Source organism: Pagrus pagrus (genome assembly GCF_965226575.1).
Source record: "Pagrus pagrus genome assembly, chromosome: 6".
Lineage (NCBI taxonomy): Eukaryota > Metazoa > Chordata > Actinopteri > Spariformes > Sparidae > Pagrus > Pagrus pagrus.
This window is the reverse complement of record NC_140190.1, coordinates 26,688,093-26,714,738: the sequence shown is the minus strand read 5'-3', so window position 1 is coordinate 26,714,738 and position 26,646 is coordinate 26,688,093. Positions and strand designations below refer to the sequence as shown.

Sequence of the window (26,646 nt, the reverse complement as noted above, 5' to 3'; positions counted from 1 at the left end):
GATTAACATCTAACTCCTACCTCACACACTCACACACATGCACAGAACTCAAAACACATTCAGCAACTGAGCTGCTGATGTTTATTGCACATATTTTCTCTCTACCTGCCCACACCTGTTGTGCTGTTTGTGCCGAACAATTGAGCATAACTCCATTAACTTTCTGACCAAGGACAGCCCACGCCACCTAACAATGCTTTTTGTATTTGCTGTTAAAACACCATCAGGATAAGTCATTGCTTATGTTGCCTCTGGCAGTTATTTGTGCATTTCTGAGGTTTTTATTGAGCTTTTCCAGTTGAATCTGCTTGTTATGTCACTGCATTTAGTCATTAGGCTCCAAATGTGGCCAAGAAAAATGAACGAATGTACCTTTATGTTTCTCACCAAACATGTTGCATGTGTTTGCCTAATAAAACCTTAATGAAGCCATTTTTAAGATATTCATAAACCCACATTGTGCAGTACATGTCTATCCGCATGAATTGGCTTGTATAGAGCACAGATTAAAATTGTGACCAGCTCGGCAAATATACTGTAGCTCCATACTGCCACTTGTCAAAAACAAGGTTTAATGCACAGTATGTAATTTCTGACACTAGAGGTGTCTCAATCAAAACATAACAAAAGGCGTAAGAAGCGGGGGATCATGGGAGTTCTTGCGACTATCTGCCTACATAAGTTGGGCAGAAAAGCTCACAGATGAGAAAATTGAAAGTTGTATTGTCATATTCAGTGAGCCGACTTCCTGCCTCACTTTCTGACTCTGTTAGGAATTATATTGACAAGCAGCAAAATGAGTCAAACAAAGTCAAATAAAATAAAAACAACAAATAGATAAAAATTCAAGACAAACACAGGAGTTAAACATAAAACCTAATATTATACCCAAATACCTGTCTGAAAGGGAAGTTTTTTAACTGCCTTTTAAAAGAAATGTTACATCTTTGAAGGTACCCTGTGAAGTTTTTTGACTACAACAAATGCTGTGGAGTGTCTTAATGAGTGTTCCCTGTTCTGTTTGTAATGTGAATGAGCCCTCTGAGGCATTGGTGTCGGCATGTAATTCATTTTAGTTTCAGCTATTTCACAGTTGGCAGTATCGTGCCAACAACTGTAGCAATGTACCCACAAAGATAAAGAAAGGGAATTTGACTGCTAGAAAGCCAACATGATTGTAAGCGACGCACCATTTGAAATGTTTTTAAAAGTCAGTTTTACAAATGTTTTATTGGGAAGGAAATGTATCCCATTTAATAAGGCCTAAAGGATACACACAATGCATTTTGGGAGAAATACAGAACGTGTATATAAACTTTGTCTATAAGGAAACTCCACAAAGCACCTTCAGCTACAGTATGTAATCTTTGTGTGTGATGTAGACAGTGGTATTCATGATGAAAACTTTTTTTTTCTTTGTTTCCAGGATTGAGCAACATAGCCATATTCCACATTCAACTATAATTCATTAGCAGTGAAGCATCCTGCTGACCACATAGATTATTTAATACAGTAAATAGTGAATGGCACAGACAGCAGATGGTATTCTCAAAGATCACTGGGAACTACAATGGATGCAGGCTGGTCTCTTCTCTTTTTCCTCATGCCCCCCTCTAATCCTCTTTGTCCTCACCCATTCAGCCAGCACTTCAATAAGCCTGGTCATTTGACGTGGTCACGTTTGTTTTTGACCCAAACATCAACCCTGACCATGATCTGGACGCATCGGGTCACCAGGTCGCGGTCATAATTCATGCAAGGTATCATGGGGGTTAGTCTTAAAAGAGGACCGATTTAGCACTATACTCCTCTAACAGAGGGGTATCAAAGTCGCTGCAGCAGAACCAGAGGTATTGGCTCTTTTATTCCAGGCGTTATTCTTCCCTGTCAAAGCCTGACCCATACATTACCCACAATGCAAATTCACAGCTGACAGGTCCTTCTGAGATTTGTGTATGTTATGCTAGTAGTGGTTAATGTACCATCAGGCTGCTACCCCCAAGCAGAGATGAGGAATGGGCTACAGAGGTCTGCTGAGATCACATCCTCCAAAGTTCTTAACAACAGAGATTTTTCAGATTTCACATTAAAGTCTTCAGCCCCAACCACATTTGCCTTAAGTGACATCACTTGTTAAGGTCAACTTATCAGACTTTATCCAGCTCCCGCTAGAGCCACAAAAGGCTTCATACATCTTATTTTCACATACAGTTAAGACACTGATGTGTAAAATCAATGGAGTTAGGCTTCAAAGGGGCTCCATTGAACTTCTGTGTTGTGCTGGAAGCTGGTCATTAGTTTATGTTTGCTGACTCCCCTTCTAAACTAACATTAGCTACAGCTGCCCTCTGTTAGTGGAGCAGATAGAGGCACTGAGACGAGGCACTTGAGAACGTTGCGTCCTTTGGACTGTTGCAGAAAGTCCTTCACAAAGACATCCACAGTCCAGCAGCATTAAACAACTTAAACAAATCCTCCATAAGCTTGTATAGACAACTGAGAGAGACGGGGACGGTCCCTCACAGTCACCTTATCGGCTCAAACATCCCCAATAAAACAGTGACCAATATGTACAAATGTTGCACAAGTTGTGAAGCCTTCCGAGACAAACTTGTGATTCTGCGCCATGAAAATTGATGTGACTATCATCCATGCACACACAAGCATGGACACTATAAATGTAAACTGGTCTAAAACATGTAATAACCTCAGGCGGTCGTCCACTGGCATCCCCAAACCACCCCATCTTATTGGCTAATGGTTGGGAAGGTCTCCGATGACTCACTCTCTCTCTCTCTCAACCACACACACAAACGCAACCCTTACACACAATGTCGCACACACATTTCTAATGAATGCTCTGTTAGCATTTACACAGAAGCAGTAACTAGACGGAAAGACCTAAAAACAAACAAACAAAACAGCACACATCACAACACGCATTAGCGGCCTGTTCTAGCTGGTGGCTGTCAACAACTTTGGAGAGTCTAAGGGTCCAGTCGGAGCCCACCTCTTTACTGTGGGTCTCTGTGAGTGTGAGTGTGAGTGTGTGTGTGCGTGTCCATGGGCATCCTGCATGTGTGGGCGGACAGTGAGGCTGAGTTGTCATGTTGGGCAGAACATATCTGCATATTCATAACCAAGCATTTATGCACACAAGCCTGCACACACACACACATTTACACACACAGGTGAACACAGATGTACAAAATTTGCCACGAGACAAAACCAATATTAAAAAATGATGATGGCGTCGTGCTGAGAAGAACAGCAGGAGGCAGAGAAGACAGCGAGAGAGAGATGAGATAGACAGAGAGAGCAAGAGGAAAGACACAACGGCAGACTAGAACGAGAGAGAGGAAGAGAATGAGTGGTAGGCAGGAGACTCTGTGTGGGTTGACTTTTCTCTCTCTGGTGCTATGGTAACCTACAGAGCTGCAGCTAATCATAGGAGAGGAGAGGAGAGGAGAGGAGAGGAGAGGAGAGGAGAGGAGAGGAGAGGAGAGGAGAGGAGAGGAGGAAACAAAAAAGGGAAGAAGAGGAGACAAAAGAGGAGGCAAAAAGAGAATGAGGAGAAAGAAGGAGTGGAAGGGAAAGGAAAGGAAAGGAAAGAGGAGTGGTGTGAGGGTTTCTGCAGGTTTCCAAAATCGTACATTTGACACTCAAATAAAGACAGAGAGCTAAGACCTTTAATTGGTTTTAAAGGCTTCAGTATAAAGACATCAACTTTATGACTTGAAGAGCTCCTCAGATCCTTGAGTACTGATTTATATCCAAATCAAAAAGATGTAATGGCCTCAATAAACCTCCCACCGGACAAAAACGAAAGAGAAAGATAGCCGGCGAACGTCTCCTTGTCAGTCTGTCAGTTGGTCCACCACTGTGGTACAGACTGAAACATCTCAACAACTATTAGATGGATTGCCACAAGGTTTAGATATCCGTTGCCCCCACAGGCTGAATCCTAGTGATTTTGGTGAGCCCTTGACTTTTCCTCTAACAGCTATATGAGGTTGACATTTGTGGTCTTGGATGAAATGTCTCGACAACTACTGGATGGATTGTCATAAAATGTGTTCATGTTCCCCTCAGGATGACCTATAATAGCTTAGGTGATCCTGACTTTTCATCAGGTTAAATGTTTTATTTGTCCAGGACTCTGGTTTATAACCCAATGCCTGTAAAACGTTATACATGGCTTAACACCAGCATGTTACCATTTAGCTCAAAGCACTGCTCAGTTACAGCATTTGGTTGTCTCCACTGTGCCACAGAAATGACAGAACAGGCCATGCCTATCTGTGTATGTATTTTACCTCTGTGGATTTTTTGCTGTGAGGTGAAGGGGAACATTTTTGTAATGAGTTTGTCATGTTTCGTTCTGCTTTTGTTTTAGAATTTTATTATTCATTTTAGACAATAAACAATTAAAGCTGGGGTTGGTAAAACTGTAGAAACCAGCAAAATCAAGCTTAATTTTAAAGGTATCCAACTTTTTATCTGCATATAAAATCAAATGCAAAAAGCTGTTTGTGTTCAGACCTCTGTTTTGTTTGCTGTTGTGACAGTTGATGTAAGCAAAGAAACTGCAAGGCTGTAAATGTAACAGCCCTTTGTCCTGTTGTGTTATGTACGCCCTGGAGCGCAATGCAGCAAATTAATCACAACATGAATCAGCCTCATGAAATAAGGTGAGCACTTTGTTGGACATCTACCAAAGACAAAACTGGCATGTCAACAGCAGGGACAGGTTTAAAACTTTGAATAAGGGGTGGCTCTGGTGTCTGGTGTGTCACTTTGTGGTTGTTTTATTTCTCTTTGTGGTTGTTTTGTCTCTCTTTGTGGTTGTTTTGTGTCACTTTGTGGTCATTTTGTCTCTTTGTTTGACTTCTCTTTGAGGTTGTTTTGTGTCTTTTTGTGATTGTTTGGTGTCTCTGTGGTTGTTTTGTGTCTTTTTGTGATTGTTTTGTGTCTCTTTGTGGTTGTTTTGCCTCTTTGTGGTTGTTTTGTCTCTCTTTGTGGTTGTTTTGTGTCTTTTTGTGATTGTGTTGTGTCTCTTTGTGGTTGTTTTGTGTCACTTTGTGGTCATTTTGTCTCTTTGTTTGACTTCTCTTTGTGGTTGTTTTGTGTCTTTGTGATTGTTTTGTGTCTCTTTGTGGTTGTTTTGTGTCTTTTTGTGATCGTTTTGTGTCTCTTTGTGGTTGTTTTGCCTCTTTGTAGTTGTTAGATTTCTCTTTGTGGTTGTTTTGTGTCTCTTTGTGGTGGTGGTTTTGTTCTTTCTTGGTCATTTAATATCTCTTTGTGATTTGTCTAAATGATTTTTTTTATATCTGAGTGGTTTGTCTCTTTATGGTATTTTTGTGTCTCCATATTCTTACTTCATTTGGCAGAAATAAAAAGAAATAAAAGCCTCCCTGAACTTATGAACTTCTCTGTCTTTCATATCGCATTAAACATGTCACAGTTCAAATTTATGTTGTGACCCGCCTCAAGCTACAACAGTAAAATGATGCTTAATCGTTGAGGCTTCAGTAACGATCTAATAATGTCATATATAATAATCTATCATTCACAGGGGACATATTTCTGACTAACGACTACTATTACTTTTGACACTTTGAGTAAATTTAGATGATACTGTGTGTGTAGTTTCTGCTTGGGTAGGATTATATCAGGATTATAACTTGTAATGGGTTTTTTTATTATGTATTTTACTTAAGTAAAGGGTCAGAAAACTTCTTTCACCACTGGAGATAATAAGAGCAAAGTGTCCTGTCATGGAGAACAACCAAGTGAAGGTTTGCTTAAAAGCCACAAAACAGAAAGCACAAAAGATTCTGTGAGAGTCAGAGATGGCTGTCAGCAAAAATTATTTTACATATGCAAGATATGTTGCACTTGGACTGGTGCTGAAAAAACTGTCTTCTGTCTCTGAAATGTCAGAGACATTCTCAGTCCTATGAATGCACTCATCCCTTATTCTGGTTATATCTGCAGGACAATCAGAGACATTGATTATGGGCTGCTGCTGTTGATCGCAGATTAACATTCCCTCACGCTGTTCAATAAAGGAAACAGTTCAAAGCTCATCATCATCTGAGTGAGTCAGTCTCTCTAAATCTCTCTACTGCAGTTGTTGCAATGTAATCATGCCTTCATGCTGTTTTCCTGATGTGTGACGGATTAATTAAATATCTTGAAATGTTGCCATTAATATGTCACAAAAATAAGTGAAACTGGGTGAGCTTGGTCTCTCTTGTGTGTCTCCCCTGCTCCTTTTCCTCTTTGTCTCTCTCTCTTTGCCCTCTCTGCGTATTTCTCTCTGTTTCAAAATCCTACTGAGAATGATGCAACCATACAGTAACTATACAGACAGACCAGAAAACACACCCACACGCACATACAGTGACACACACACATGCACAGTCTTTCTGAACCCAGACTACTTAGGAAATATTTAATCTACACTTAGTGAGTTCATTCACAGACGATCCTTTTTTAGCAGTTTTTCTTCCTGCCTGTTTTTTCACCTGTCTGTCTGCATGTCTGTCTTTATATTTAGGTCAGTGTGCCCCATTTGTAACTGGACCTACTTTAACTTGATTGGTTTACAGATGTTTTCTGGTATTTTGGCTGAGGATATAAGTACATATGTTGGCAGTTTGCTGATGTAACTCTCAATAAACATTAAAAAAAGCCATAAATGTGTCAATTGTCCCGCCTGAGCAACATCAGAGTCAGTGAAGCTCTTGCCTCAGCTTTTGCTTCAAAGGTTTCATCATTACATTCATAATCATCGAGCATCTGTTTTTCTCTCTGTAGTCTAGAAGGTTGTCCATCAACACTCAGTGTTGTTTCTTTCAACATATTTCCAGAATCAGAAATGTAGTTTTTAGCTGCAACCAGCAGCTCTATAGCTTGTCAGTCAGTCGGTCCGCAAAAAATGTCCTCACCCTTTGGCAACCACAGTTTTCAGCCTACAGGAGGCTGAAATGTGGTATGGAGGTCAAATGTGTGTGTGTTCATGCCAATTGGCTATAAGTGAGTGTGGTGATCAGTGTGGCCTACCAGCAGTCAGGTGTTTGTGAGGTTTTCTGTGTATGTGTGAATGAAGAAACCTGTACTGAACATGGTCGCAGTTATTGTGTTTCTCACGTTGCAACTCTACCTTCTTATTCAAACAAAGATGGTAACTGGAGTAATATTTTTTTCCTCAAATCCAGGCAGTACAACCGACAATGCAGGAACCAGTCTATATTACCACACATACTACAAGCATTAATATGTGATCTTGTCTTATAATCAGGCCCTTGTGTCACACTAAAGTTTTAAAACCTCTATAAATTTGTGCACAAAGTATTATCAACCATAGTACTGAGTACTGTTTGCACCGAACTTAATGGGAATTTGGAGGCATAAGTACAGCACACATCGCAAAGAGAGTGGTAGGTGGTGAGTCAGTAACACCACGAACAACAGTGTTGAAGGGATTTTGGGAATGCCTCAGGGTCTTCTGTCAATCTGGATAAACTCCATTTCCTAATTCAAACAAAGACAGCAGTTGGAATCTTCTTGTCCAAATAGGATTTTCTTCACGCTAACACACCTGTGTTTTCCAAATGCAATGTGTGGAAAAGGCCTATTTTATTGTGCATCATCAAAATTAAGATTTATCACATCCATTAATTTATCTCTTTTGTGAACATGATAGGCATAAACTGTGGCTTGTTTGTACACAGCCACACAGTCCTGAGAAGAGGTCTTATCAGCCAAAAGTGAAAATTCCTGTGTACCATGGGTGTGCAGAGACTTTAATCAAGCTGTCCTCCGTACCAGAATCATTTCCCTCTCCCTCGGGATGAAGTAGTCCTTGACCTCGCCTCTCAATCAGAGTAAAACCTTCCAGAGGTTCTTATCAGAAACCTTCAATCTTCACACAGTCAGTTTTTCCAAGAAAGGAGAAGACAGTATGATTTACCCCTGTAATTACTGGGGATTTCAGACAGTTTGCACAATATGATTGATAACGTTACTTGATTGCTGGAGTTATGATTTTTATTTGCAGATCTGTGGGACGATACCAGCTGTCAGTTGCTGTCATATAAAACTGCAATAATGGACATGTGAACAAATACTCAACACCATGTTTAAGCTAGACTTGCTGCTGAAGTAATGATTAATGTAGACACATTTTTGTATATTTGTGAAACCACAAACTAAGCTTAGTCCCTATCATGTCTCTGTAAAGTCTAACATTCTGCTCATATTGTTTTTCATATTGCTGTTTTGTGATGTTGTCAATGTCGAATCCTTTTGTACAGAAGAAACTGAATCAAAACGTGTGCACATGTGATCACCAAGCAAGTCGACGGGAATAACAAAACTAACCCCTTTTAGTCTTAATTAACAGCTGTGTTTCAACATCAACACTCTTCTTTGTCAGACAGACAGATCGAATCAAACGTCGCTCAGCTAAGTAGTCCAGATATTACAAACCGCTTCAGACCCTTCTGACACAGGTCAGCGCGACACCAGTACATCACATTAGCAATCAAACTGCTGAGGCTCCACAAGTATGTCCAATAAGCAAATGTTGCCAAGCAACAAACACAGTTCGCAGCCTCCAAGCTGAGTCCTGAATGGTATTTCATTGCAACTGCACTTGTTGGTAGGATGTTAAAACTGAACCCCACAGTGCTGCATGAGTGTGATACAATTGAGGCCACAGTGGTGTCATTCTGGCCAAAATCGCCTTCAGAAAGAATGTGTAACCTTGAAACCAGACAGGTTAATCATCTGGATATAAATATAAACAGGCATTAACACCAGCTTGACGCAGAATCGAGACCATCTACATCCTCCAGAGAGGAATCTGTCTGCTGAGAGAGAATCCATGTGTCTGTACCACAGTATGGATCAGCGACCAGACTGGAGACACAAGTCAGGTGAACTTCTTAAACTCCTCACGTTCTGCCCTTGAGTTCTCCTTCGGACATTCAGTATTTTCTCAATCATTTTAGCTTTTTCTATTGGCTGCATCATACCATCACATATACTGTAAATATTCTAGATGTCTTCTGCATCATTTTATACATGTGTACTTGTATAAAGTTATGCACAAGCATCTCACCATGATGCACCTCTCCTGAAAAACTGTGTCAGTGTCATCCAACACCAGTAACGCCCCTCATATCAATTCAGTGAGTTCTGCTCGAAAGCCACATTACCACATACACAACTCATTCATGGGCATATGTATTTCATATTCAAATACATTTGCATCTGTATAAATATTTTCTTTGTTCAACTCTTTTATTTGCAAGTGTATTTTGAAAGTATTGTTTGAAGGCCAGAATTGTAAAAGAGTTTGGCCACTAGGGGGCAGTGAAACAACAACACGGACTTATCATGGCTTTAAGTTGATATGGTGGACAAACAGCTGATTAATTACATATCCTGCAGTTACAAAGCAAGATGATCCTTCATTAGGAGTCGTGTTTCTGGCCACCTTATGATTGTACGTCCAATATTCACACAGATCTGTGTTCGGTCTGGCTCTTTAGTTGCTAAATGCTCAACTTTGTTCACCAGCTAGTCTGCTGTTTTGTGCTGAGCAGGTGGTGTACAGTGGATTTTTAGAGCTTTTTAGTAGAAAACAGCGGAATCTGTAGCTCCTCTATATTTTGCTGAAGTTTAAATGAGTTGCAGCTCATTATTTAACTGTACGGCCAGCAGCTTTACTTTTAACCGATTTCCTCTCATGGCGTTGTTTTCAGTTGCAACAGGCAGCTGTTATTAGCGAAAAAGCTCTAAAAACCCATTGTACACTGCCTGCTCAGCACCAAACAGCAGAAAGACAGTAAGCAATAGCAATTAGCAGCTAAAACGCCAGAAATGTCCCATAAGAGTTGGTAGAGACCAAAACCTGAGCTAAAGGACAGTGAACCTGCACTTGCAAAAATTGGTCAGAAACACGACTCCAAATGCTAATGTTGGTGTCATTATGTTGGTATGTGTGTGTGGGTGTATTCATGTGTGTATTTTGAGTGAGATACGATTATTGGACAAACATCATAGTACCGGTAATAGTGTATCATACAATATTGGATCAATTTTAATATTTTTAATCCTAATTTTTTAGTAATTTCAGTATAATTTTATAATGAAATCAGGCATTTATTACAGTTTTGCACCTTCTGTTGACACACTGCCACTGACAAACTGTCACTGATGCACTGTCATCCTGTGATCTTACAGGCTCTGCTGAAACATGATTGATTTTTCAACAAACCTTTACCAGTCAAAGAGATTTGAGGCTTACCAGGACTATAATCACAGTACGACTGATGTTACTGTCGCCTCGGCCAAAAGCATCTCTCAGCTGTGGGGCATCCCAGTGAATCCGTGGGTTAAGGTGAATATCATGTACTTGTGATGTTGTGGGCTCAAAGCTGGCTCCTGGTCTGTCTCATCCCCCTCTTTCTCTCTATGTCGTCTTCCCTGCCACTGCTCTGCATACAGCCTAATGAAGCAGAAACGAATCCCAAAGCTTTCTATCTGCAGTAGACGTAGCTGTGAAGATGAGATGTTTCCTCCTACGCAGGCAGGCAGACAGGCAGTAGCTCTAGAGACCCGAACACCTCCAACTGTACTGTAATGCTATGGAATATCTGATTAACTCTCGCTGATAGCAAACTGGAAGCATGTCCTCTCTATCCGAGCTGTTAGCTACGCTGATAGAGTCGTCATGTAGATTTAGATCTGCAGCGAGGAACTGAATTCATTGTGAGAATTTATATCAGACATGCAGTGACAAAGAATAATAGAATACAGCTGCGTAAAGCATCTGACTCCGACTGGTTAAAGAGTCTCTCTAGGTTGCGTATGACGAATTCAAAAAAGCTGCTAGGCTGCCATGTTAGTCAGTCCTCTTCCAGTTGACAAGATGGAGCAGAGTTTTATGAGCAGAGTGAGTCAGTTAACATCAAGATGGTTGGAACAAAAATGTCTCCATTCAGGAGGAGTGTGAGCGATCATAGTGAGCAAAACATCCTCCTCAAAGACGTGTTATAAACGAGTAGGTTCAATATATTGACTTTGTTGAGGCTCTTCTTTAACTTTTGATTAATAGTGATAGTTCACACATCCAGGGCCGTATTGTGGATTTTAGAAATACGAGGACATTTTTGGCTCAGCACTAATCAAAGTGGTAAAAAACTGCTCCTTTGTATTTTCCATAAAACTGTATCTCCCTACATTATAATGTTTAATCAAAACCTTCTCTGCAGTGCCTGGTAATACTGGTGGATGTATACTAAATAATAGTGATATTTAATGGGTTTTCAAGTCAGCCCTGCATCAGCCTCAAAAACCCAACATGTTGTGTAATAAGAGAGACTTTTGTAATTAATACAAAGGATCTAAGCCAGAGCAAAGACCTGTTATGGATGTTGAAATGTTGTCTGTGTGGCTAACACTGACAACTGTTATCATTACTGATTAGTCAAGTAAAGTCAAATCAATTCCATTTATATAACCCAAAATCACAATTACGATGCCTCAGTGGGCTTTACAATCTACAGTACAGTGAATGACATCCTCTGTCATTAACACTCTTGATTCAAGTAGGGAAAACTCCCCAGAAAAAAAAAAAACCTCTAGCAGGGAAAATAATATGCCAATTACTTTTTTGAAAAATCAGTTGACTGTTTGTCTATAAAATGTCAGAAAACAGAGAAAAATACCCATTATTAATGTTAAATTGTTTGTTATATTCAACCAACAGTTGCATTTTTACATGATAAATGTAACAACTACTTGGTTATCACATAGTTGCCCGTTAATGGAATATTCAAACAATCATTGCATCAATTCAAAAATAAGACAAAACTAATAACATTTTGGATTAAATATGAGTGTATTCCCAAGTCTGTGACATTATTTGGACAGAAAGTGTTTTTAACATTACATTTCTGTATGTTTGCATCTGTAACTGTGGATCTGACAGCATGGAGGCCTCAACCCAAGAGCCACAAAATATAATTTGTTCTCTACAAGGTCTCTCTGTTGTCAAAATCTTCTTGTCACTGGATCAAAGTTTGAATATTGTGTTTTGGGAAAACTGGTTGAACCCAATCTCACAAAACCAGTCAGGGTGACAAAAACATTCTCTAAAAAAGGGGAAAAAAGACTTCCTGCAGATGAAGTATTTGAGGCGTCCTCAGGTGGTCGGACAGAAGACTCTCGGCAGGAGAGCAGCCGAGCAGAAAGCCTCCGTTTGTGCACAGCTGAGTCCTGAAGGCACGAAGACGCCGGCTGTCGCCTGACCTGAGGTTACTAATGGAAGTTTTAGGGACTCCGGGTGGCACGAATGTCACGCACTTACAGCGTAATTGAACCCACTGCATGACCTGTTCCTCATTGTCCATTTTCATAATCATTCCAGATTGTAACAAGACGTGGAGGATCAAGAGTTTTCACACCTGCCCACTTGTTAACTCACACATCTGCCCACACCAGTGGAGCGCTGTGAATCCTCCAATGGAGATCAGGTTCCTACACAGAGACATTTACATAGAAATGGATGGATTCCTCCACACGAAAGTGGAGTTGAGACAGTCCCACTAGAAACAGCTTCTATGCCACACTTCTCTAAATGATAGTAGCAGTGAGGGTTTTCTGGACTAGTGGGACAGTGTGCTGCTGCACAGCCCTGATACAGGAGTATAGATGGAGCGTTATGTAATTAATACTCCTCCTCCTATGCAGATACAGTAGACAAGCCTAAAAACTGTGGCCTCAGCTGTAACAGTAGCCCTGAAATGACTGACACAGCTCATACACACAGTGTCATTTTAATCACTCTGGCTCCTATAGTCCCATATACAGCAGCAGCTCTTGACTCAGCTAAAGCCTTTGCATAACTGACACTGTAAAACATACAGTAACACCAAACCCCCTCTACAGCCACGCAGCATGCAGAGAATGTGTCTCACCCACACACACACATAACACACAGCCCAAAGAAACCTACCGTTTACCTGCTACCCCATAATTCACAGTCCTGGCAGGGACAGGTGACTGGTAAAGCCAAGACAGACAGAGAAAAGTGGTGTTGGGCATCTCTTACCAACAAATCCCCCCTTTCTTCAGGAATCCTTCCTTTCCTCTCCCTTCAGCCAGCTTCTTCCAGCGCTCCAGCTTTCATCTTTCCAGTAACGAGAGCAGGAGGACGAGAGCGAAGCACTTTAAATAATCAGCATTCCTCTTCGCTCCTGGGTTTTCTCTCCGTCTCTCCTCTCTCCCAGATTTCTCCACAGTCTCCGGGGGGGAAGCAGGAGCATCAGTGATACAGTGCCGCGCGCTCCGCTGCAGGAGGCTGAACGTCAATCACACAGGTAACCTAGGGAACCGCTGGGCCCGCCCCCCCAGCCAGCGCCGATTGGTCGACTGATGGAGAACCAGAAGTCACAAGTCCTCGCAGATCCACAGATGGTACACCGAGAGCTGTGCTGGGATCATGTACAGAGCCAAACAAACAGTAGTGGATTGCGGTACTTGTGAACTCTCTTTCTCTCCTCGCGGTCTCTCTCTCTCTCTCTCTCTCTCTTTCCCTCTCTCCCTCCCTGACTTCAGAGCCGACCGCTTTATTTTACAGTTGCTTAGCAACAGACTGCCATGTGTGTGTTTGAGTGTGAGTGTGTGTTGCAGAGCGGGAGGAGAGGATGTGGGAGAGAGAAAGGAGTTCAAGTCCTCAACTCTCTCTCTCTCTCTGTCTCTCTGTCAGAAGTGTGGATGGATGTTGAATATTTCAGCTCTCAGCAGCAGTCTGTCTCAGTATTGTGGAGGCTGTTGTTGCTTCAGACAACCAGTTCAATATGACACTGACTGAGAGTTGGTTAATGGAAGAAAATGCCACAAAATACAAACTACATCTCCTTAGTAACCCTTTGAATGGAAGAGGAAATTGAGAGAAAAGTGGAAATACTTGTGTTATTTGAGATAAAAGGATAAAACCCTCTTCATTTAATCTTAAACTGTGGCACGTGAAGTCGTTCCATCCTGCTTCGAATACTATGATTAAACTTCTGAACCCAGTCTGATTTATCCTTCAACAGTTTATTATTCTATTTAGTCTGTTTAGCTCTCCACAATACGTTTTAGATGTATTCAGTGAAACAGTTGTGTGTATATTTCATGGTATATATTTGACAGTTTCTGCCAAATACGAGCAGAATTACGTTTGAATTTGTCTGGAGAATAAAGAGTTTTGTTAATTACCTTTCTTACTGCTGAAAGTGTCACGTTGCAATGCCTGTGAGCTGATTGTGTCACACATTTGTGAGGTGAATGGCCTGAGGGAGACACAAGTTTGCCCTCTAGATATTAACACATTTAAGATGTGAGACAATCCAGGGATAAGAAGGAAAGGGTGAACTCAATGGGCCAATGTAACTGAAGAACTACGCACCCTATGTTTTGGAGATGACTGTGTAAATTGAAATAACATGTACATGTGCTGTATTCTTGTGGGGTAAAAAATTCCAGAAAATCAATAAAACATATTTACAAAAAAAAAAAGATGTGAGACAATCCTCTCGAGGGAACTGACCTGTCGACGACTGTCTTTTTGGAGTCCTGTACTAAAGAAAAATCTAAGCCAATGGGATGACATTTAGAGAAAGGGTATTGTCTGAACATTGACAAATAGTCAAGACAAGGCCAGGACATTGTTTGATGACTGTTATCTGGAGAGTTTTATCATGTAGGTTTTGTTGTTTATTTGACATTAAGGTCAGATTATTGTCAGCATCTTGCAATGAGCTGTCAGACTGAATATACATACCGAGGTCTGGGCCTTTACCGTCGATGCTTCGGCTGCACAGCTGCAGTCGGCCTCTCAGGGTGCTCACTCGAGGGTAAGAACACATCATGCAGTCCGAGAATTTTAAAAACGGTGCGTTATGAATATTGAAATGGCTAAAAGAAAACATATGGGCAGTGTTGGTGCTTAATGTGGTGTGAGAAGAAAGTGCAGAAACTGAGAGCTATTTTTGTTTGCTTCAGGAGCTCACAGCTCTCGACCACCAGCTTTAATCTCAAAGCTGCGGCTTCAGTTCGGTGTAAAAACATGATAATCTAACTGCACTTCTGACACATTCATACAAGAGTATAACATGATGTGACTTGCAAAATAGGCAGAGATTATGGCTGGTTTGTTCAGGAGAGCGTACCCACAGCCCTACAACAAAGGCACTGGCATGGTTACCAACAAACATAAAGCCAGTAACTCATACAGGAGGACAAACCAGACTGCCTTTAGATGAACCATCCATATTTCATTTATACTCGTCATTCCTACTATTAATCAAATATTAATTCCCACTTTATTTCAGTTTTCTGCAAACTTTTCTTCTCACGCTTGATAAAGTTCTGATACCGGATGGAGAGGGAACTGATCTGTGGTGACTGTAATATGGTGTTTCGCTCCACTGGGCTGCTTGAGAAACACAAAGCACTGTTCTGCATCAGGGCTGGGACCAGGAGTGAAGCCGGACACGTTCGGGTGCAAAGACACAGCTCTGAACTTCTGATGAGAGACAGACCTGGTTGTGAGGAGCCTAAACAGACAAGGACACCTGACCTCGTTCAGGTAAGTGAGTCATACTGATCTGGTGAAGGAGAGTAAAGTCTAAGCAGGTGGATTAGCTGAGCGAGCTCTGCTCTGAACGAAACTAAAGAGAGAACTTATGTGATCAAAGTGGAGCTAATTTACCTAAAACTGAGAGCACTCACTTTGTCACTTATTATCACAAATTAAGGGTTTTGGACTGTTGGTTGGACAAAAGACGCAATTTGAAGATGTCACTTGGGCTCTGGGAAATAGTGATTTCCTAAATTTGTTGAAAATAATCATCAGATTGACAGTGAAAACTAGAATGGTACTCAGTAGAGTGCATACCTCCACCAATGACCAACAGTCCCCTTTAATTCAATTGAGCCTAATCAAATATCAGACTTGACGGCCCTGTTTCACTCCATGTGTTAAACCATCCATAACTTCTGAACCATAATCTCCAGATCTAGGATGCACATCAGATTGTACTCACTCATAGATACCAGTGACCTAAATATGACTGACTTTTTTCATCAAGATCGCAATATAAATGTCGTAAACCGTCCTGGATATCTGTCCCTTTATTCGGATCTGCATCTGTTAATGGGGTCTATTCTGGGCAGAGACACACCTTCATCCAAGTTTCATGGAGTGTTTGCACTACAGTTCTTTTATTTCAAACTGATTGTTGCATTGATTGTCTTACTAATGAAGTGATATAACAGTTCAGAGTGTTTAATTTCATTCAGATAGTACCTGACTGGCTATGATAGAAATGACAAAACTGAAAAATCTGTTTACCGGTCTACGTCTATGTCTTGAGTTCAGTTCGTCTCTGTCGTTGTAGAGACAGAAGCAATAAAGAAACAGTTGATGTGTCTTTGTGTCTCTTTGTGTGCGCAGCTGAGAGGTCATCCCAGGAACATGAGCAGGTGGAGGAGTGTTGATGCCAAACCAAAGTCAGCAAGAGCAGAAGACACACCAGCAACCAGTCAGACAGCGAGTGCTTCTCTGCAAGATCTCACAGACGAGGTGAAACTGGACCATAAAGACTTAATCTATCCAAAATAAAACATCTAAAACACAACGACAAAACAAGAAGCTTTTATCAACGGTTAACTCCCTGTGATCCATTATTGCATTAGCTAAGATTCATTAGATAATTCATAAGAATCCAGATGAAGGTGTCAGGGCAACATTTTGTGTCTCTCTCATTCAAGCATTTTAAACCAATTCTTGTCAAGGATACATTTTAAGTGTAAATATCAATATTGAATATAAAACAATTTCTATGTTCTGTCTTTTAGTTTCACAAGTCGAGGATGTCCACTGAAGAAAATCTGCCAGACTGGTCCAAAAGGAGCACGGACCATGAGGTGGACTCAAGTTTCTTGTGTCAGCCTTTTTCTCTCATACAGCCTTTTCCTTTCCCCTCTTATTCCTCTGAGCGTTTCATTACATGGCACTTGGTGAGCACTTTAGTCATGTCAAGGTGCTATAAGTGTGCACATTTCTTCTATATTGTAAAATGTTTTAATAATACATGAGGTCAGAATTAGTCACAGGTCACTCTGAGCGAGGACGAGAGTACATTTTTATGGCGCTGGGTCTCAGAGTGACAAAAGAAATGAATTATTTTGCTCCAGGATGAAACATGTTTAGGAGCCAATGCTGCACATGAATATATTCATTTATAAACATGGTCTTCAGGCGACTGGGCGTCAGCTGGGTCACAGTGAGAGGCTGAAGGAGATGAGGGAAATGGCAACGCTCCATGAGCGCCAACTGGCCCTGATACATGCCCACAACCAGCAGCTGGAGCAGCAGAGAGACGGTGAGGAAGAAATGCCATAAACTGAGACCTTGTAATCCAAATATCCTCTTCAGCTTTTGCGTCAAAATCAGTGCTGAAATTCCCCTAAAATGTACACTCAATGTTGACATTAAAGACAGTGTTAGTGTGTGTGTGTGTGTGTGTGTGTGTGTGTGTGTGTGTGTGTGTCAGAGCTGGCCCATCAGGTGAGTGTCCTGTCTGAGCAGAGCAAACCAGCTCACCTGGAGAGTCTGCTGATGGAGCTCAGAGAACAGGAGGAGAGAAACGACGAGACGCTGCAACAGCTCGCTGACCATCTCCATGTGTTACAGTAAGAGTGTACATGTACTGCAAATGTTTACGAATGTGAGGCTTTTAGATGTTCTCATCAGATGTTTACATCCTTAGTAAAATGAAAATAACAACAATACATTTTTCTAGGGCTGTAGCTATCGATTCTTTTTGGAATCGATTAATCTAGCACTTTATCGATCGATTAATCGATTAATCGTATATATATATTTTTTGCATTTTTAAACAACCAAAACAAATAATGCATGACGAAAATGATGTGGCTGTAAAATGATCAACCATTTGGCTTTTATTTCTTTAAATAACAGAGGTATTTCTTACAACTCCAACATTTGGCTCCAAAACTTTATTGCAATTTACTCATTTAGTGCAAGTGCAAACAATTAAATAACAATACAGTTTCAACTTACTGTAAAACATGTATAACATGTAACACTATGAATCAATACAAACTTAAATAGTAACGGCCATTTTGCCTTAGTGTTGTCTTATACAACATTACAAAAAGGGATTGCACCTTCTAACCACCTACTAACAAATAATATATAATCTCTGGGATAGGCCTATTTGCTATGGTAACCTAGCAACCTATGTGTGTGCACGCATGCTGTGTTATATATAATTTTATGTTATACATAGCACCAAATCACAACAGAAGTCATTTAAGGTCACTTTTCCTATAGAACCGGTCCGGACCGTGTTCATTTAATTAATAATTTCTTCATCGTCGCGCATCTACAATTCTCCACCGCTTTGTTTTACGAAGGGAGGAGCTCCGGACCGACGTAAACAAACACGCGTGCACACACACTTACAGACAGACAGAGAGAGAGGGAGAACATGTCACGTCGGTCTCAACTGTCTGTAAAGCAGATATCATATCTACGTTTTTTAAACGCGCACAAACTGATTCTGCTCTGGCATGTCATCTCGAGCCTTCGCAGTTCTCCGTCGTGGTGGCGGATACGCAATACAATCTCCTGCTGGAGAACCAGCGTGAGGACGTGAGTTTAGAGGACCAATCACAGCCCTTGCCGTCTCCGTTTCCCCGCGACGGAGTGCCGGACACTCCGACGGAGAGGGCTCTCCGTGTCCGTGTACGGCACTTTACGCAGTAGTATTAACAACGGTCCGTGTGGAACATTCAAGATCCCTGCGCGTCATAGGAATTTAACGACGCTTCGAGGCAGAGTTTTTGCCTCGACCAATTTTTGTAATCGAGTAACTCGAGTAACTCGATGAATCGTTACAGCCCTACATTTTTCTGTAAAAAAACTGGCCTCTGTCTCCGACGCTTTGGTGGGAGGCTGCTGAGCCAGGCTGAGCTGAGCCCCAACATTTCCCCCATGATGGGAGTTTGCAGTTCGGGCCACTAGCTGCATGTCTAACTGAGCTAACTAGCTAGCAATGACCCTGTATAACCAGCAAAGAGAATAGTGAGCAGCAAGGCCAACCCGAGGAAATAAGTGCCCCTAAATAAGATTTTGTTTGTGGCCCAAAAACACTCCCAGCAACCACGAAATCACAGACCGCTGCTCACAACTGAATGCACACACTAGTGCACACACACTTAACGGAGATGGACAAACAGATCTCTTACTCTTACTGTTTTCCTTCAGCAGAGGTCATGTCAGCTGACGAGGTAGATAGTCCTGGTGTAGCGGAGGTTGCTCCAAAATATTTCAGCAACGCCCCTGAAAAGATTATACATTACATGACTATTAGTTTTCAAATATAGGCTGAAAGACACTTTAAAGATATGTTTTATGTATCTACCAGGCCTAATTATTAACCACACAATTAAAGCAATTTCACTTAAATTTACAGATTATACAATTAAACATAGCTGGGGGCAATATGGGCATTTAATACGTTATGTATTAAAAATAATCGATCAAAACACAAACTGAACGTTGCAAGGAAACATTGGTAGTGATGCATGCAACCCTAGTTATGTTCGCAAATAGCAATAACTCAAGCTTTTTCTAATGGAAAAACATTTCAGCTACATTCATTACTTTCTAGTCAGCATGCTGTTAAAATTATCGTGGCTATGTTAAGTTTAATTCAAACAAAACTTGATTGTTTCAAATTATGTGAGGTAACGTTAGCTATTCAGCTAATCTGCCTTCACAGGCAAAGCTAACTTCACAATCAAGGAGGTTACTGTATGCGATGCTAACAATGCTACTCAGGTTAGCTTGCTAGCAGTGAAAAAACAAACCTGTTTTAATGAAAAACGTTTCAGAATCAGCATCTAAATGTTATCATGCATTTATTATTCCTAGCCTGCCTGTCAGGTTAGAATTGACTGTGGCTATTTTTTGTTTAATTCATTCAAAAACACAACTTTAAGAAAATTCAACTAATCATCACCTAACGTTACCTTTATCCTGGGTCCTTTTTTCTCCAAGTTTCTCTTCTTCCACTCTTCATGTCAGTCCTAAAGTTTCTGTTAGGAGCTGTTTTGGTAACGCTGCTCTTCATCAGAATAACCTGTGAAAGGACATTTATTGCCGCAGTAACAAGCTGACTCAACAGGATGGCGCTTCAAAAAAAAAAAACGATGGCCAAACGTTACAAAGAGTACCGCCGCGTTACCATGGCTACATATAGAGAGCTGAAGTCACGCCCATTCCAGTTTCCCTCATGGGAACTTATTTCGGAAAAACTCTGTATGGTAGTGAGCGGAGAGAGACAACAACATGTTGATCCCTTCCGAATTGTGCCATGAATTACACCTAATGTTTGTCAATTTAAAAGATAATTTTCCACGTCAATAAAGTCTCAGTTTGTCATAAAACTAATGAAATATAAAACTGACAAAATATGTAATTATAAAGACTACACAACTACTACTTGTCTCAGTGAAAGCTCACCAAAACCTGTAACTTAAACATTGTGCAGGTTAAACACAGAACTTGATGATATTTTACTTTCATTGCGACAAACTGCCACTTTCTTGAATTGAAAAAATGTCTTTTAAATTGACAAACATCATATGTGTAGTTCATGCACAATTCAAGAGAGATCAAAAAATGATTTGCTTTTCTCCATTCACTACCATACAAAGTTGAGTCAAAGTAAGCCAGCAACAGGCGAGATCGATGGATTTCTACTGCCATGTTGCCCGCTCTGGTTGTGTCAGCCATTCCAGCACAGCTCCCCGCCAGCATTCCCGGCTCCGGGCCTGAATACCTCCTCCTGCCAGCAGTCCAAAAACACCTGTGCTGGCTGTGTAAACACCGACGCCTGGGGCTCCGAGCTCAAGCCAGATTATTAGCTGTAGTGGCCATTTGTCAAAAATCCAAATCTAATTTTAAATCAAACTTCAGAATGCAAATCAAAGAGCCACTGCTGCACCACAGGCTTGTAGTGTAGGCAGGTGAAAGAAATTCAATGTCCATTCAAGGTTCCTCTGGTTTTAATGGTTTATTTTACCAAAAAGCAAAAGAAGAACAAAGGAATCCTGCTCTGGTTAAAAAACCATAGGCCCACCTGGGTGCATCATGGTCCTACAACTATCCTTATTCCTATATAACCTAAACTGCCCACAGTGTTACCCAAATCCACAAGCAAGGCAAAATAAAATACTAACCAGACAAAAACAAGGAAATAATTAAAACTAAACAAATAACTAGCAAAAGAAGTGCTATCAAACTCTAATCTAAATAAAGCAAACATCTAGAATAATCAAACAACAAATAAAAGTTATCATTAGCAAAATAATGACTTAAAACTAACAACGAACAAAGAGCTCCAACACAAGCAAATGGCGGCTACAGTTAGCAGCAGTTAGCGGTTTCTTTAGCTATAAGTGAAGCTATTTGTCCATCCAGAGACTCACTGTAACTCACTGGTAGTTGAAGCAGAACAGCCGACATCAGAAGGAAATCAAGAAAACTTTTTCTCTGTAAGATGTGGCGTACGTGCCAGAGCAGGCATGGAATCAACAAAGAGTTTATTTAATGTGTATTTGTCCGGGTAAATGGTGTCGGCACAGACACACAGGCCTACAAAAAGGAATGAGTGCTTCTGTGGTGCTCTGCCCCAGAGATGAATATTTAGTGAAATACATTTTTTCCCCCTAGCTGCTGGATGACTCAGAGTGTCAATTATGTATTTCATCATGCCTGGGTAGTTTCCTCATTGTAACATTTGTGGTGGAATAAATTGAATTTCCTTTTGTAGGGTAAATCATAGCTGGGAAACTTTCCATAGATGCCAGAATATGATTTAATTTAGATGATCTACTGTGTTTTCTTTGTCTTGTTAGTGTGCGGGAGGTCTCTGTACCTGCTGATCAGCCCGATCCACGCAAGAATGAAAAGATGCATCGTGACAGCTACGAGCTCATTTCTTGTTCAGATGGAGCTCTCTCTATCCAGATAAAGTACTTACCTACATCCTTCAAGAGACTTTTATGAGAAAATCAGGTTGTTTATATGTGAATATGAATTAGGTCTAATGAGCTGCCTGGTTATATGAGTGTCAATCAAGTCTCTTTGTTGCAGAGCCCTGCGGCAGGCATACATGCAGTCAGGTGGGTCAGATCCAGCCATTGTGGCACGCATGATCGACCTGCAGGCAGAAGCCCAAAGTCTGGAGAAGACCCGACCAGAGGCAGCCGGCAAGAGTAAGACTCAGAGTGATGCTGTATAACTCAACACAGCTGTGCTCAGTGGAGCCTTTATTAAATTTACTTGGTTAAATTTTTCCACCCTAAAAAACTGATTTCCTTTTCTAACTCCATGGTTATCAGATTGTAGTCCGACACTTTAAGATCCCCTCCAGACATGTTTTAAAACACTGTACTGACTAATAATGTGTTTCTGATGTTTTAAACGTCTATTCTCTTGTTAAAATCCTTGAAATTGAAATTTTTCAATGGATTATTCAGACATGTGAGAATTTTCTCAACCCATAAATAAACACTGATCATTCCTTTATATGTTAATTCATTAAATGAGTCAGTTTCAAGGTATTGTGTCAAAAGTAATAATAATAATAATAATAATAATAATAATACTGAAATCAGCCTGTAAACTATCCATCAATGTAGAATGCAAACTGCGTCCAGGTCCCAACTCCCCCCAGTAATTACACAGGACGTGACCTCAGTGTCCTGACAGCTGCAGCCATGATCACATGTGTATATGCAGAATATTGGACCAGTATGGGCTTCCATACTATTTGCGATGTCACAAATCGTGCTCGTCGAACCGCCTCTGCACATTCAGTACATCATTCTAAACTGAGCTACATTATTGTCGTCCACGTGTCCAGAGGTGAAGCCTCCTCGGCGAGGTCCGAGCTGGGAGCTGCTGGCAGTGGAGCAGGAGAACCAGAGGCTGGAGGAGGAGATCCTCAGGATGCAGCTCGCCAGGGGGCGACGCCATGAAGGTTGGAGAGTTCTCACAAATAAAAGACAAAAAAGAAACATATACTGTATACACAAAAGTACTGTACATGAAAAAAGTAATGCATGCCTTTTTTTTGTAGAAGTAGGTTGTCAGTTTGATTCTCGTAAATTCTCTCTACTTTAACTGCCGGGGTTAAAACCTTTTGATGGAATAAGAGTATTTTTGTGCTCAGCAACAGACATATTAATGAATTGGCTAATTAGCCTGTTAACAAATGACCAAGGAGCCCAATGAGGCTGTCAAAGGGCCACAATGGCCCACAAGTCTCCAGTTGAATAGGTCTGTTTTAGGTCTACAGGTACATTGATAGTAAACTCACTACATTACATAATCTTTAACAGTTTGGTTCTACAGAGTTCTGCCTCTTCAGTGATAATCCTCGCCCCTGGCATTGTGATACATGCAGTTTTATGAGTTGAATTAACTGCTGAGCAATATTGTCACAAGCTACGAGTGCACTGCTGACATTGTGTACCGAGCATTTTTCGTTACGCCGTGTGAAAACTAAATTCCACCAAATCAAAGTTATTTTTAGGTTGATTAAATGTGTGAAAGTCCCTGAACCTGAACATTGTCATTAATACTGTAGATCAATAGTAGTCACACACAGAGGACATCTTGTCTTTGTGTGTCCTCTCTCAGCAGTGATTCAGAGGGAGAACCACCTGCAGATTCACAGTTTACAGGCAGAGATGGAGAGAAGCAAAGAAGCTCCCAGGCCCAGGAGACAGCCTCCTCCACCTCCTCCTCATCCACCCCCACTCCAAACCAACACTCACATTTATGCACCTCTTTCACTGGTACATCATTTACAGTCCGAGTCAAACACAATTACACAATTCTGTGGAACAACACGGCAGGCAAATCGTGTCAGTTAATGAGTCGTAAATCATCCACAGTGTTTGTGTGACATTAATTCAGATAGTGTTCCTCCTCAGCTTCAGGCCAGATCCTTCTCCTCTCCAGCGGGAAGGTTCATGTTGGACTCCCTGGACTCTTTGTGTCCGGCCCCCTACGACCCCACGTCAGTTTGAGTCTACAAACTATCCACTGTATATCACTGTTGCTCTTGAATTTAAACTGACTAACATCCTCTGCTGTTTCAGCGCTGGTTTTGTGGTTTTCTATGACCTGGTGCTGGGGGCTGATGTCTCTCAGAGGGCTCTGCGCCTGGTGGCAGCTCTCTACTCAGAAGGTCAGGAAGTGGGACCACCGACTGCACTGCCCCCTGTCCAGTGCCGGCCTCACACGCACAGCCTCAGCCCTACAAACTGTGCCCTCCTGTCATTTAAACAGTCTGTACCCAGGTAGGAGAGACAGCTGCATTTATTATCATATACAACTGTGGAGTGACTTAATATTTCTGTGGACACGCCTTCAAAACTAGGCTTCGGTAAATACTCTCATTTAGGAAGAGAAACATTTAACATCATGGATGGCGTGTGGCCTGAGCTCACCCTCAAATGTACATATATCTGAACGTTTCCTCCTGTAGGATCCAGCCGTCACCCTCCTTCTCTCTAGTGGTGGAGGTGCAGGCAGCAGAAGATCTGGATGTTCACGCACAGGATGTCTTTAAACTGGCATCCTGCGGCTGGGCACAAATGGAACTCTTTGATCAGTATAACCAGGTAAAAATGGATTTATTGATCGATTGATTTTGCATTATTGTGCCATGCACAAACAACAAGCCTGTTGGAGAAGCTACTACTGATGATGCATGATGAAGATGTAAATCTAGGTGCTGTATTATAGGCAACTGGACTTGTTTCAGTTTCTTGAAGACGTCTCACCTCTCATCCAAGAGGCTTCTTCAGTTCTAACTAACCGGAGGGGAGTTGCAGGCTTTTAAGCTCTGTGTGGGAGTGTCCTTACAGAGTCATTAAGGACACCGTGAGCTCTGAGTTTCAGAGTCGTTAGGGCCACTTGTGGGTCGTTGGTCAAACCGGCCTTCATGTGGGTTGCTAGGGCTAGGTGAGCCCAGGTGTGAGTGGTTGTTAAGCTGTCTGGGGAGAGAACTCAGTACAGCATTGCAGGTGTGTGATAAGTAATGTCGTAGGCCACCTCCTCTGTTCAAAGACTGTCTTTTCAGTTTGACATAGTTATATGTCAAACTGGAATGTCTTCAAGAAACTGAAACAAGTCCAGTTGTGTACTATACAGCACCCACAACAGTGTACATAGTTACATGTTGTGCGCCACTGAAATGAAATACAGAAATATACTACTTGGGATTAGTGCTCCTGTTGTAATGCACCAGCGTTCCAGGTGTTCTCATCTGTTCACAGAGAGATTACACCGAGTCAGGCCTCAGCTCAGTTAATATCATGTTGTTGATGTTTATTAAACAAAAAAACAGGTGTTTTCAGTTTCACTTTTATTAATTTTAATTTCCTGCTGAGTAAATTGATTGCACCATCTGGCAGAATTTAGCATTTAACTATCACAGATTATCATGCAAATCTAAATCTCCATCTGCTATTTTTGGTATGTGACACTTTAAAGTGAATGTCATAACATTTTAACATGTTGTCTCCACTAACAGCTCCACAGTGGCCACTGGAGGGTGCCGGTGCGCTGTCTGCCTATTAGACCCTCATTGAGCCTTGCTCAGCTCAACTCAGTGCCCCAGGTACACAGGCCTCCAGGGAAACACCTGAACACAGCAGTTTCTACATAAACAGTGCTGTTCATTATCCATCTAAGTTATCTAGTAGATGTTGTTTCGGGCTGATGCAACTTTTTGGAGGCTGAAGTGAGGCAGTAAATGACACACCTGACCTGAATGTTTCTGTAAACTTAAGGTGGGCAACATGGAGCTGTGTGTACGTTTGGTCAATGGACGAGACGGAGATGTACAAACTCTGGCAAAACCTGACCTGGCAAACACCACTCACTATAAATATCCAGCTGTGGTAGGATATGGGACATTTTCTTAATTACAGACATCTAATTCTTTAGGATTAATAATTGCAGTGGTATTTGCTACTTGTATTAACAAGCTTCAGTGTGGTGCTGTTTCTCTTTGTTTCCATTCAGGGGTCATATCGTGCATCCATCAGTGGAAAAGCAGCACGGCCAGTTTCAGTTGATCCACAGCCCACTGGAGAGGATCAACTCTTACCCCTTTCACTGTTCAATGATCACCAAGACCCTCCAGCTACAGAGGAGGTCAGGCAGAGTTGAAAACACAACAACCAGGATGTTGCAATATGAACTGTTGTCCTCTAAAGACAATAAAAAGGCATTCACTTTTTTGTTGTGGTTGAAATATGCAGACTCACATTTCATATGAAACCAGTGAAAAATCTAAATGATACATTTTCAAACCACTAAGAAATGTATCATTTGTAGAAGTCTAAACAGATTTAATATAAAATACTTTGTTGCAGCCAAACTATCAATGCATGTTTCATTTCTTCTAAACAGCAACTAGTGTTTTTGTCAAGTTCCCAGAAAGTCTAAAGAATCAAATGATACAA

At 41.2% G+C, this 26,646-nt stretch overlaps 2 protein-coding genes across 4 annotated transcripts in view; one reads left to right on the top strand and one right to left on the bottom strand.

The window, feature by feature from the left end:
• lrrc7 (leucine rich repeat containing 7) overlaps positions 1-20,298 on the bottom strand; it is a 130,759-nt gene extending 110,461 nt beyond the window's left edge. The window contains exons 1-2 of one of the 3 annotated variants that reach the window (XM_084354948.1): positions 20,128-20,298; positions 19,342-19,435 (exon numbers count right to left, since the gene is read on the bottom strand). The gene's annotated coding sequence lies outside the window, so the exon portion shown is untranslated. Of the gene's footprint in view, positions 1-13,129; positions 13,556-19,341; positions 19,436-20,127 lie in introns of those variants that run through there. The other 2 variants (XM_084354949.1, XM_084354950.1) reach the window with 2 other exon arrangements.
• On the top strand, positions 15,323-26,553 carry ccdc17 (coiled-coil domain containing 17). The gene is made up of 15 exons (XM_084354158.1): positions 15,323-15,652; positions 16,520-16,648; positions 16,924-16,992; positions 17,327-17,450; positions 17,622-17,760; positions 22,018-22,134; positions 22,256-22,377; positions 23,028-23,144; positions 23,807-23,964; positions 24,103-24,188; positions 24,271-24,471; positions 24,660-24,795; positions 25,710-25,796; positions 25,969-26,079; positions 26,204-26,553. The coding sequence occupies exons 1-15, from the start codon at positions 15,443-15,445 to the stop codon at positions 26,348-26,350; spliced, it is 1,953 nt and encodes a 650-aa protein (XP_084210284.1). The 5' UTR covers positions 15,323-15,442; the 3' UTR covers positions 26,351-26,553.
• Positions 26,554-26,646: the final 93 nt, after the last annotated feature.